Consider the following 13,785-nt stretch of genomic DNA (forward strand, 5'->3'; position numbering starts at 1 on the left):
TTTAGAGTTATCACAATTTAACATTTTTGTTTGCTTTTGTTTTCTGTCAGCTTCCTTCTGTCTCGACATTGCTGATCAGATTTATCCTTATCAGACTTGGATTTAGATATTAAAGATCAGATTTATCCTTCTGTCTGGACATTGCTGATCAGATTTATCCTTATCAGACTTGGATTTAGACATTAATGATCAGATTTATCCTCATCATCACACTTCTAGATTTGTGCTACCAAATTGTATTTAGTTACCATGAAGAATTTCAAACAATGACAGAAATTTCAAAAGTAAATTTTTCTTATGACTATGTATCGACTCACTTCCATTTTCCACTTCTATGACAAATTGGCCAACTTATAGTTGCAAGAAAATCCTTTTAAACAAATGTGCAATTAATTAGGTCGAGTCATCATCTAACTCAATGTTGATTTGCTCCGACAACAAATAAAAAAAATGAAAATTCCGTGTGGATTTGAATATCTTTTGTACTTGTTGTTTGGTAATAAAATTGCACTTTATTTTGTACTCTAAATCAGCAATTACAGTCCTTAACTATTTTTGACCGCTTGCCAACAGTATGGGAACGACCTATACTCCGAAGTCTAATAATCGAAAGTGACTTCGCCATAAAATGATCTCTAAAATCGGAAGAATAACTTCTTGGGTTTTCTTAACAGGTGTCCGTCAATACACCTAAATCACAACAAATCTATCATTTATATGCACACACTAATAATTAGTATTATTCTTTATATTTATACACTTTTCTTTATTAATTTTAAAAAATTAATACCTGAAATATATCTTAACTAATGCCCATTAAACACCTCTTAAACAGTATGTTATAAGCATATCTACCTGCACCATTATTATAGAATATTAACTTTTGGTGTGGACGTATCTACCTACTCAATTATTGTACTATAGATTATCTGGTTCTTCGCATTGGGCTTTTATAATTTCAGTCAAGTAAATCAAATTCTTCGTGGTTCAATTATTGACTCCACCCTTCTTAGGTGAATTCCAATGTTCAAAATTCGAAGTCAACTAGAATATTTTTGATTGTCTTGAATTAAGTCTGCCCAATTTTTTTTTTTATTCAAGCCAAGAATGTTGCTTTTTTTTGTTTTTGAAAAATCGTCAAAACATCTTTACATTTGCAAATACTTTTTCATCCATCATTTAAAATATAATTTTACGCGCCTATTAAATCTTCATTGGTCAAAATTAGTTCCACCCTAGCGTTTTCGACTAGCTTTTTGGTTGGAATATACCACTACCTTGCCTATCAATCTTGAGGGGCCAAAAATAGTGTCCAAATCAAAAATTCAACATATCTGATCCATATCCTCACATTGGAAAAAAATGAATTTTTTATTCCTTCATAATCTTGTAGAATAAGTCTTTTTTTTAATCAAAAATATCTATTTGATTTCACCCTGCAACGTTAATAACATGTAATTATATTCTTATATTGATTTCACCTACAACTATAATTGCCCTTGTTCAGGCAAATCAAAATTAAATATGTTCATGGTATTCTACTGGTTTAGAAAATCAATAAGACATGAACATGAGTTTTAAAGTAAGAAAACTATTCGACACATGATCATGAGCGATGGGAAATTTCATTTTGTGAAATGGACGATGACAAACATCTTTTCCGTGAAATCATGAGGACAAAAAAAATTCATTTGGAAATATGCAGAGATTATGTATCAATTATGTAAATCGTGATTTGACAAATCTTGTACTCAAATATAATCACGTGCTAAGACACTGTTGGAGTTTGGTCTCAAAATATAGTTAAACGACCAATCTTTGCTTAATGTGAATTTAAGGACGTTTAAAATTATACTTTTTAAAAATAAAGATGGAAAAAGTTTTTGCCAAAATTTGCAGGACGTTTGGAATGATTTTCCTGTAATGTTATATACATTTTTTCTTTAACGTCTTTTTGCGCCTTGTATATCAAAGTGTAGAATCTGTTCTTTTATGTTGTTTCTCATTTTTTTTCATTTATTTGTGACTTTGGAATTTTCTTAGATGTTATCACAATTTAAACATTTTTGTTTGCTTTTGTTTCTGTCAGATTCTTCTGTCTCGACATTGCTAATCAGATTTATCCTTATCAGACTTGGATTATACATATTAAAGATCAGATTATCCTTCTGGGACATTGCTGATCAGATTTATCCTTATTCAGACTGGATTAACATTAATGATCAATTATCCTCATCATCACACTTCTAAATTTGTGCTACCAAAATGTATTTATGTTACCATGAAGAATTTCAAACAATGACAAATTCAAAATAAATTTTTCTTATGACTATGTATTCGACTCACTTCATATTTTCCACTTCTATGACAACATTGGCCAACTCTATAGTTGCAAGAAAATCCTTTTAAACAAATGTGCAATTATTAGTCGAGTCATCAATCTAACTCAATTTGATTTGCTCGACAACAATTAAAAAAAAGGAAAATTCCGTGGATTTAATATCTTTTTACTTGTTGTCTTGGTAATAACAAATTGCACTTTATTTTGTACTCTAAATCAGCAATTACCAGTCCATAACTATTTTTGGACCGCTGCCACGTTTATGGGACACCTATACTCCGAAAGTATTAATAACGAAATGACTTCGCAAAAATGATCTCTAAATTCGGAAGAATAACTTCTTGGTTTTCTTAACAGGTGTCGCCCGTCAATACACTAAATCACACAAATCTATCATTTATATCACACACATAATTAAGTAATATTCTTTATATTTATACATTTTCTTTATTAATTTTAAAAAATTAATACCTGAAATATATCTTAACAATGCCCATTTAAACACCTCTTAAAACAGTAGTATAAACATATCTACCTGCACCATTATTGTAGAATATTAACTTTATTTGTGGACAAATCTACCTGCTCAATTATTGTACTATAGATTATCTGGTTCTTTGCATTGGGCTTTTATAATTTCAGTCAAGTAAATCAATCATGTCCCAACTCAAAATATTTTTTTCCGAATAAGCACATAGTAAGTTTTACAAGCCATTACACCACTAGAGAATATCTGATAGTATACGAAAGATTAATCTATTTACTTTTTGGACAAAACAAATTGTTTCAGAGTAAGGAAAATTAAAACCAAAATGAAACCTAACCATCACATTAAGGTAGCACATCAGGCATGTTCTAATTTTTTTTTTTTTTCGAACAGGGAGGGATGGGCATTTGCTAGAGAAACCAATGTTAGATTTGTAGTGATACAACTAATACTTAACTGCATACTGGTTAAAAAACCACGGAAAAATTTGGATTTCTTTTCAAGGTAATCTTTGACCTTCACTCACAACATCAAATTGACGCCCTCATATTACTGAATTTCCGTCTTCCTTTGCTGTCATCATATTTGGTACGACCTGTTGGTGTGCACTAGCTCAATTGAATGTAGCCTAGATTTTCCATATAGTTTTGTTTTCTTGAATTGTGAAGATCAATATTTAGGCTTCTCGCGCAAAAAAAAAAAAAAAAGAAGATAATTGACGTTGGATCTTTCAAAATATATCCATCTTAAGTTCAACTACGTTAATAAATATGTATTTCTTAAACTTTGCTATGTATATGTATTATGAATCTTTTCTTTTTTGACCAAATGTTAGACTTTTAAAGTTAAAGCCCTTTTCCACCCATCAATTAAGGATGGTCCTGCCCATTTGAAACATAATCAATTATTAGTACTTACTACCTATTAATTATTCTTATATAAATGTAAAAAAAAACATCAATATTGATTATCTCCAAAATAAATACTTGATTCCAGTATTTTTAAAGATTGATACATTCTAACACAAATATTTGAGTTTGAGCCATTTTGACCTTTTCCAAGACCCATATAGCAAACGGGCTATGCTAGCTTAACCATGGAGATTTTAATTGGGCCAGGCTTGGGCTTTATGGGACAAGGGTAGTTCAGGATGTTTAAGTGAAATCCTGGCATGTTGGATCCATATTGTTTTGTACACATCACACATTAAAAGCAAGGAAGTAGGTGTAGTTTTAGAACTTGAAGGCAGGTTTCTACAAATTGTCAAAATCCTAAGGCCAAAATGAATTATTCGGTTTAACCAATACAGGTGGGAAGCGATTCAATTGGCCAAAATGAAGCACTTCAATGTCAAAATTTATGTCCCCAAATAAGTATGGATTTGGGAAGCACTAAGGAAATTTGTTCCTTAGTGGTTAAATGACCGCCTTGTAAAAGTTTCACGAGCCTTTGCTTTACTTGTACATCTTTTGAAAAGGAATACAACCATATATCGTTTCGAGAAAAAAAAAAATAAGTATGGATTTGGGAAGCCACATTAATTGAAAGAAATCTTTCTTAATGATGGCCAAAATGAAGTAAGTACTTCAATGTCAAAATTTGTGTCCTCAAATAAGTATGGATTTGGGAAGCCACATTAATTGAAACAAATCTTTATTAATGATGATAATTAAAGTGACGATGCGTATAAAGACATGTAAAGCACTAAAGGCTTTGTATAAATAAATATAGAACTCTTATGTTTCAACATACAAAGACCAAGTTTGATTTTTCCCAATCTTAGAGTCTATACTTAGAGAATGGTGCTAGTCAAAAAAACTAGAGGCCGTCAAAAAATTGACATCGCAAAAATACAAAATGAGCAACATCTACAAGTGACATTTTCCAAGCGTCGTGCAGGCCTTTTCAAAAAGGCTAGCGAATTGTGCACTCTTACTGGCTCTGAGGTTGCCCTTGTGGTTTTTTCTCCCGGAGAAAAAGTTTATTCATTTGGTAGCCCTAACATTGATGCTATAATAGAAAAGTTTGAATTCAGTACTCCAAAATCAGTTGATGCTTCAACCCTGCTTTTGGAGGCTCATCACAGGTTTAATGTCCAGCATCTAAATAAGCAACTGAGCATCCTCGAAAATCAGTTGGAGGCAAAGAAGAAAATAGGGGAAACCCTTAATCAACTAAGAAAAGTTGGCCAAATTCGTCATTGGTGGGATGCTCCCATCAATGACCTTAATTTGGAGCAACTTGAGAGCTTGCATTCAGCTCTTCTTGAACTCCAAAATACCGTTAGAATTGAACTGGAAAAACCAATATATGAGAATACAAACCAAGTTCCAGATCTCAATGAGATCAACCCGTATGGGATAAGCCCTTTGGGAATTAATACAAGGGAGAATGAAGGTGGTGCTTTTGATCTTATCCAGTCTCAACCACCTAGAACCAAGGCATTTGCCCCAACTGCTGCTTCCTCTCGGGTGAATACTGGCATTTCAAGCAATGCTTGGACTAGAGCTCTCACAGCAGAACATGGTCCTACTGCTTCACTTTCTTTTGCTCCAAATGCATCTGAATTTGATGGTGCAACAATGCCTTCTTACCCTTCTCAAGGATTCAACACCATCCATGGTGGTCTCACATTGTTCAAGATCTAGATTATCTCGGATTTTTTTCAAATGTTTAAATAAGGGTTATCCATTTTTTTTTTTTCGTCGTCAATGCATGAATGTTGTTTTAGTTGCTTTGTTGTCTTTAGCACCTTGTTTATCAAGATGCAGGATCTGGTTCTTTTTCTTTTTTTTTTCGTTCTCTTTTCAGTTGTAATCTTGTGAGGTTTGGTCTTGTTCCTTTACAATCATCCAATGTTATGTTTTGGTTGCTTAATGTAAGTCTGCTTCCTTTTGTTAGAATTTTAATCGTCAATTTTGTTCTCGTAAATTTTTTTGGACTTGTATTATTAAATTATTGTTTCAGTTACCTCAAATAATTTCAAACAACACAAGAAAATCTATGAAGTAAATTAATTTTGTTTGATGGCTACGCAGAGACTCACGTCTATGTCTCCACTTCTAGGACCAATTGGCCAACCTTTTTTATTTTTATTATTTTTAGTAAGGAAGAGGTGGAATTTAGAAAATGCGGAGAGGAAAAGAGAGGTCTCAATCATATCACTCAATTAAGGCCTCCTTGACCAATGGATCAACTTATATACTCAGAAGAAAATCCTTGTAAAAAAGTAGAGAAATAATTAGGTCGACTCACCATTTAACTCTATTTTGATTTAAATTTCTCCAATTCTTGTTTTGGAATAAAATCCTACTTTTTTTTGTACTCTAAATATGTAATTACAATCATTAAATATTTTGCCACTTGCAAAGATTATTCAGTGTAAGATTTATAATCCAAAGCGTAATCATTGGAACTAATTTTTCCTGAACAGAATCTTTAAAATCAGAAGATAGCTTATGGTATGAACATATTTGCTTCCTAAATTATTGCATTGTAATATATCTAGCTTTTATTGCATAGAGCTTTCATAACATCAGCCAAGTCAATCAATTATGTTCTGACTTGTTACGTTTTTTCTGATTATGTAGCAAGTTTGACAAACATTTACTCCACTTTATTACTCATAATTACCAAAGAGTCTGTAACTTGCTTGGTAAAAAAAAATTACTCATAATTAATTTGGTTTTGAGACAATCCAGATTTTGTTTCAGAAAAAGCAAAATTGAACAGAATCAAACCTAACAATCACATTAAGGTAGCAGTAGCACATTTGGGATACACCAATTTAACAGGTAGCTAATGTTTATCAAAATACCTAGTTGACACACCAGAAAAAAAAATTTGACAGGTAACGAGGTTGAACATTTGTTACAAAATCGATATCTAATTACTGTTTATCCCTAAAGAGTGACCCTATGTCACGATCCAAGTCCAAGAGTTGGTCCAAATAATTTTTGGACCTAAATCTATTAGTCCAAAATGGTTAATCCAAATTACAAAGAAACCATTGGATACAAACTTTAAACCGATTCCATTCCCTTCACACTACCAATGTGGGATGCCTCATTCTTCCTACTTTTTAGGACTTTGCATCCACGCAAAACTGATCAGAATCCATGTTCGGACTCTAGAGGTGACTTGTATGAACTGTGTCCACTTGGTCGTATTCAAATTCTAGAAGTGGCTCATAGGGGTCCTAAAAGTGACCCCGTCTGAAGTGGTATATACTCTTGTAAGTTCTAGAGATGACCTCCATTGAACATTCTCCCTATCTTTTAGGACTTTGCATTAGAAAACACATGAACTATCACGACTCGTATCCAACAGCTGGCCCAAGTAATTTTTGGACTGAAATTAACTGGTCCAAAATAGTTAATCCAAATTATAAAATAACCATTGGACCCAAGCTTTAAACCCATTCCATTCCCTTCCCACTATTGAAGTGGGATGCCTCACCTTCCGTCTCCATCTACCCGTGAATCAGATTTGTAGCAATACAATTCTCAACTGACCACATAATGTTTAAATACCAATGAAGTCAAAATTTGAACTTTTCTTTAAAGCAATAATTGACCATCAACAGCATAAGTTTCTATTAGCGCAAAAAATATGCTCATATCGGAAGCAATTTTTGACACAAACAAAGATATGTGGGAAGAGAAGGAGAATAAGTACTCAATAATTTTATTAATCAAATCTCAACAACAATAATATCAACTCATAACCTTTCGCTTACGACAACTCATAAATCACAACATAGAGGCTTTTTGTCCATCTCACAACTTGGCTCAACTCAACCCTTCAAGTAACAATGTACATTAAAATCTCTATAAATTAATAACGTTGGAACATACAATTTCTATTAATTTAAAGAGATATTAATTAATCAATAAATTATTAATTTATTAATTTATCTTGTACGCTTACAATTCAAAGAAATACTCATTTAATCAACGAAAGTTTTATTTTATTTTTATAAAAATATGAATTATTCTATTAATAAAAGGAGGCTGAAAGTCTAAGAAATATGAATCAACTCATATCTACTTAATTTGCATGTATAATTTAATTCTATTAATATCTTCAATATACATGCGTAACTATTATACGGAAGGGAGCACTCAAAGAATTAATAAATTTTCATAATTTCTTATTACAATATCAGAATTCAAGTTCAGAACTTTTAGATACAATAAAAAAATAGGTATGAGATTCAAGTATATTTAAATTTTAAGAAAAAATAAACAACAATAGACTCTCTTGGTTTGATCTACATAAAGGGTGGTCAGAATCCTTAAGATCATGCTTCATGGATCATAATAGATAAACTCATAAGACGAGAAGAACGCACAAAAATCGTACCCGATTGGAGCTGTTAAGCTCCAACAATGGCAGGCTATTACTTTCCTCTCGGCATATGTTAGCAATTTGGTTTTAGATTGATCAGTTCGTTGATTGATGATAACTGTTACAGTAAAAAATAAAATAAAATTAGAGCATGGACTGCTTTGGTTTTTTTTTTTTTTTTTACTTAAATTTTAAAGAGCTAACATATTTTTTGAAGTTTTTATAGTAGGAAGATGTGGGATACTCAAGTCCGAAAGACAGAAAAAATTAGCGTTTGAATTATAACCTTCTTGATAGAGTAGAAATAACTCCACATCCACTGCCATAAAAAACACAGCAAACTTCTAAAGTTGGGCATGTTTCCCAAAAGCTAAAAATGTTAAACTACTTTAAAAAAGGATAAATTCCAAACCAAGTTAAGTCTTCAACTTCAGACAACAGACTTTTTTTAGTAGCTTACTTTATGATTATAGCCTATTCCCCATTCGTTAGTATATAACAGGATTGTTGATTTGTTTCTAACAAAATTAAATTACCATACAAATACACGCAATCATAATTATTACATCCCTTGCATTTAGTTACTTTTTTAAAGAAACTAATGAGAATCCCTTAACGAGTTGACCACTTATTAGCCAAATCGATATTCAAATCAGCATATGAAATTGCACATCCACATATACTATCTTTTTATATTTAGATACTTTCTCTATGTAATTTCAATCCCCACAAATTAATACCTAAATTTCCCTCAAAAAGTGGTGATTGATACCCATTAGATAAACCCTACTAGTACTTAAACGGGTCCTAGAATCAATTAAGCTTTTACAAACTTCGCTGCTTCTGAAAGTTGAGCAAGTGATTAATCAACTTTCTTTGTTATTTATTGTTATTTTAGTCTGTGTATTGTGTTTTCTACCCAATCAGTAGCTGTTAGACTATAAGGAGAAAAGAAAATAATTAAAATAGGATGTTTATGAAAGACATATAACATATAATGGATGGTTGGGGAGGGAATGGTACGGTACAGGAAGTGAAATAGATGATACATCCTGAGAAAAAGTTGAACAAAGCAAAATAGATATGGCCTAATAAGCTGATTTCAAGTATTTACTTTCAAATTTGTTGTGGTACAGAACTGGAGAATTTTGCAGGAATGGAAATAATTGGGTAAACAGAAAAGAATAAAGCTGCACTCAAGCTGAATTGAATTCAATAATCACCTTCACTTTTATTGAATAAACTTCAATTTGGATACAGAAAAGGAAATGGCGGGAAAAGGAAGGAGGGGAAAAGAATGCAGGAAGTACTTGGGGAAAAAGAAAACTAACAGAAGGGATATTCTCCTTTCTGATTTCAATAACAAGAATTTTAGTTGGATACTCAGCCATTACATGATCTCATTATTTATAGAAAGCTACTCTAACTAACTCCTCCCACTTGCTAATGAAACGGATGTCACGTGAGAGGGAATCTTCTGGAATGACTGGTCCCAAGCATCAGCAAGAATAGCATGAACCCAAAAAAGGCGTGCTTCTCTGCTCACAGCTTCTGCTTTCCTCGCACCTTCTCCTTTCCTGCTTTCACGCCTTTGTCTTTCTTGTGCATTGTTTGATGATTGTCCTCCTCAGCTCACGTCTTCTCTACACAACTTCCTGCCTGGCCACGCTTTCCTTTAGTTTTACTTCACGCCTTCTCTCTTCTTGCAATTCTTAGCTTCTTACTTCATTACAATACCTCCCCCTCAACTGCAAATCTTGTCCTCAAGATTGAAATGTAGGGAATTGTGTTTTGATCTCCTCAGCATCCTCCCAGGTGGCCTCTACAGGGTCTGTTCCCCACTAGTGGATTAGCCACTGAGTTGCAGCAGCATTCTTCTTTTTTATCATCCTTCTGCCTAATACTGCCACTGGCTCCACCCTCCAGTGACCCTTCTCATTTGTTTCTGGTAATTGGAGGATAGGAGTGGCCTCTTTCCCCACCTTTCTCTTGAGCAAAGACACATGAAAGACAAGGTGGACCTTTGAAGATTTTGGCAAACTCAGTCTGTAAGCTACACTCCCAATCATTCCTTCTATTTTGTATGGGCCGAAGTACCTTGCTGATAGTTTAGTATTTCCCCTCAGGGCTACTGTACTCTGTCTATATGGTTGTAGCCGTAGGTATACCCAGTCACCCTCACTGAACTCCCTTTCACTCCTCTTTTCGTCAACATATTTCATCATCCTTTCCTGAGCCTGCTTTAGGTTCTGTTTCAGCATGTTATCCAATTGTTGCCTTTCCCTGATGTATTCTCCTACTGCATCTACCCTGGACTGCAGGTAGGGTCCTAGAGCCAGTTGAGGAAGGGAAAAACCATAAAATGCTTCAAAAGGAGTCATTTGAATAGCTGTGTGGTGTGAGGTGTTGTACCACCACTCTGCCAAGGATAACCACTGGTTCTATCTCTTAGGTTCCATATGAGTCAGACACCTGACGTACATCTCAAGCACTTGGTTTAGTCTCTCAGTCTGGCCGTCAGTCTGAGGGTGGTAAGCTGTGCTGTAGTTTAATTTGGCCCCCAACATACTGAATAACTCCTCCCAGAATTGGCTGACAAATATCTTGTCCCTGTCTGAAAGCATGCTTTGAGGAATTCCATGTAATTTACTGACATAATCAATGAAAAGTCTGGCCACCTTTGGGGCATCAAAAGGATGTGCCAAGCTAATGAAGTGAGAGTACTTGGTGAATCTATCCACTACGACCATTATGGTATCCTACCCTTCCGATTGTGGTAATCCCTCAATGAAATCCATGGTAACATGGCTCCAGGAGTGTTGAGGGATAGGGAGTGGTTGCAGCAATCCAGGGTAGGCCATATGTTCATCCTTGCATTTCCTACAAGTATCACATTCCAGAACTGCTTTCTTGATCTCCTTGTACATCCCTGGCCAGTAGAACAGCTGCTTGGCCCTCAGATAGCTGGCTTGAATGCCTGAATGCCCTCCAAGTTGGGAGTCATGTAGTGCAGTAATAAGTTTCTTCTTGGTGTTACCCTACCCTCCTATGACTAGCCTCTTCCTGTATCTGAGAATGCCATCCTGGTAGGAGTAGTCTGGTGCTAGTGTAGGGGTTAGAAGCACCAGGGATATGGTCTTCTGAGCCCACTCATCCTCCTTATAGCTCTCCATTACCTCTTTGATCCAAACAGGCGCTGCGCAGGAGATGGCAGTGCATTCTCCTACTTCTTCTCTGCCCTGTCTAGAAAGTGCATCTGCAGCCAGATTATCCTTCCCCTTTTTGTAGTGGATCTCATAGCTCAATCCTAACAACTTGGTGAGCCATTTCTGTTGGAGAGGGGTAGTGATCCTCTGATTCAGTAGGTACTTTAAACTCTGATGGTCAGTATGTATGATGAAATGATGTCCTTCTAGGTAGTGTCTCCATTTGGTTACAGCAGTAACTAATGCTAGCAATTCTTTCTCATAGATTGATAGTCCCATGTTCTTCTGTCCCAGAGCTTGACTGAGGTAGGAAATAGGTCTCTTGTTCTGCATTAGTACAGCCCCTATGCCAGTGTAGCATGCATCTGTCTCAATAATGAATGGTTGGGTGAAGTCAGGCATTGCTAAAACAGGAGTGCTGCACATTGCTCTCTTCAGTTTTTGGAAAGCATGTTCTAAGTCCTCACTCCAATGGAAGTTGTCCTTCTTCAGCAGTCAGTCAGAGGTCTTGCTATGGCTCCATACCCCTTGACAAATCTTCTGTAGTAACTTGTCAACCCCAGAAATCCCCTCAGCTGCTTGATGTTAGTTGGGTTGGGCCAGTTTTCCATGCATTCTGTCTTCTTGGGGTCAGCCTGAACTCCTTCTGCTGATATTATATGACCCAGGTACTCCACCTGCAGCTGAGCAAAGGAGCATTTGCTCATTTTGGCATACAGTTGGTGCTGCCTTAAGACACTCATCACTCCCTTTACATGCTTCACATGCTCCTCTAGTGTTGGGCTGTAGACTAGGATGTCATCAAAGAATACTAGCACATGCTTTCTCATCTGTTCTTGGAAGACCTGGTTCATCAAGCTTTGAAAGGTTGCTGGGGCATTGGTTAGGCCAAATGGCATAACCTTGAACTCATAGAGTCCTTGGTGAGTTCTGAAAGCTGTTTTTGAAATGTCCCCCTCCTTGACTCTGATTTGAAAGTAACCTGCTCTCAAGTCAATTTTAGTGAATAACTTGGCTCCATGCAGTTCATCTATTAATTCTTCAATCAGAGGCATGGGGAACTTGTTCTTTATTGTTAGTTCATTTAGTTGCCTGTAGTCCACACAGAATCTCCATGTCCCATCTTTCTTCTTGACTAGTAGTACTGGTGAGGCGAAAGGGCTACTGCTAGGCTGTATGATGCCTAGTTCCAGCATTTCCTTCACCAATCTTTCAATTTCTATCTTCTGGACGTAGGGGCACCTGTATAGCCTTACTTGAAAAGGCTTGGCCCCTTCCTTGAGGACAATCTGGTGTTCATGGCCCCTGGTTGGGGGCATTCCCTTAGGCTCCTCAAAGACATCCTTGTATTGATCCAGTACTTGTCTGATTTCAGCAGGTACCTGTCCTGGATTTCCTTCTTCCTCTACTGCCACCAGCTGAGCTACCACCCCATAGGCATGCTTCTTCAGCCACTTTGCCAACCTACCTTCCTTGAGTCCCTTCAACTTGGTATTGATACTCTCCCCCATTAGCACTACTTCTTGTTTTCCCTGGTGGATTTTCATATTGAGTTCTCTGAAATTGAACTCTATAGGACTGTGTTTGGCCAACCAATCCACCCCAAGGATCATGTCACAGCTCCCCAACCTTAGAGTATTGAAGGTATGTTGGATTTGGTGACCCTGCATTTCCCACTGCAGGGGCCTATCCAGTCCCTTGGAATCCACCTTTTCTCCATTGGCCACATTGACTACTAAGTTTGGTCCCTGAGTACCTAGTTTTAACTCTCTTGCCAGTTGCTCATCCAGGAAACAGTGGGTACTGCCACTGTCTATTAATGCAGTGACCTGTCTCCCCTTAACCAGACCCTTCAATTTTATAGTCCTGTGCCCTGTTTCCCCAGCCAAGGCATGGATAGATACCTCTATGTGTTCATCTGCCAGTTCCCCATTAATGCAATCACAATAAACTTCTTCCTCTGGCTCCTTAGCCTCTTTCATAATCTCAGTCTCCTCAGCTAGCAGGAAATGCACATGTGATTGTTTGCATACGTGGCCCAAGGTATAAGGTTCAGTACATTTATAACATAGTCCCTTTTCTCTCCTCAGATTAAATTCTGTGGGGGATATTTTTTTGAATTGGTTCTGGTTGGTTGTATTCTGGTCATAGGTTTTGTTGGTGTGTTTGGGGTTGTTTTGGTTCCATCTGATGGGTGGTGTTATTTTACTGGGAGCTCGTTGGTTACTGAAACTAGAACTGACAAGTTTCTGCATTTTCTGAATAGCCTTGAGGTTTTTTTCTTGGAGTTTTGCATTTCAATAGCAACAGCCAAGGTTTCAGGCTTGGACATTTTAACCATATTAACTATCTCCTCCTTCAGTCCACTCATAAAGCATGCTTTGTAATATGAATCAGACAAG

General features: G+C 36.0%; 2 protein-coding genes across 2 annotated transcripts; one reads left to right on the forward strand and one right to left on the reverse strand.

Annotated features, from left to right (window-relative positions):
- Positions 1–4,627: 4,627 nt before the first annotated feature.
- Positions 4,628–5,476, forward strand: LOC113770980 (agamous-like MADS-box protein AGL62). Its single transcript, XM_027315614.1, has one exon. It carries the CDS (start codon positions 4,628–4,630, stop codon positions 5,474–5,476), a length of 849 nt encoding a protein of 282 aa, XP_027171415.1.
- Positions 5,477–10,018: 4,542 nt separating this feature from the next.
- Positions 10,019–10,558, reverse strand: LOC113770982. Its single transcript, XM_027315615.1, has one exon. The coding sequence runs from the start codon at positions 10,556–10,558 to the stop codon at positions 10,019–10,021; it is 540 nt and encodes a 179-aa protein (XP_027171416.1).
- Between the last annotated feature and the right edge of the window lie 3,227 nt (positions 10,559–13,785).

The sequence above is a fragment of the Coffea eugenioides genome, chromosome 5 (genome assembly GCF_003713205.1).
Source record: "Coffea eugenioides isolate CCC68of chromosome 5, Ceug_1.0, whole genome shotgun sequence".
Lineage (NCBI taxonomy): Eukaryota > Viridiplantae > Streptophyta > Magnoliopsida > Gentianales > Rubiaceae > Coffea > Coffea eugenioides.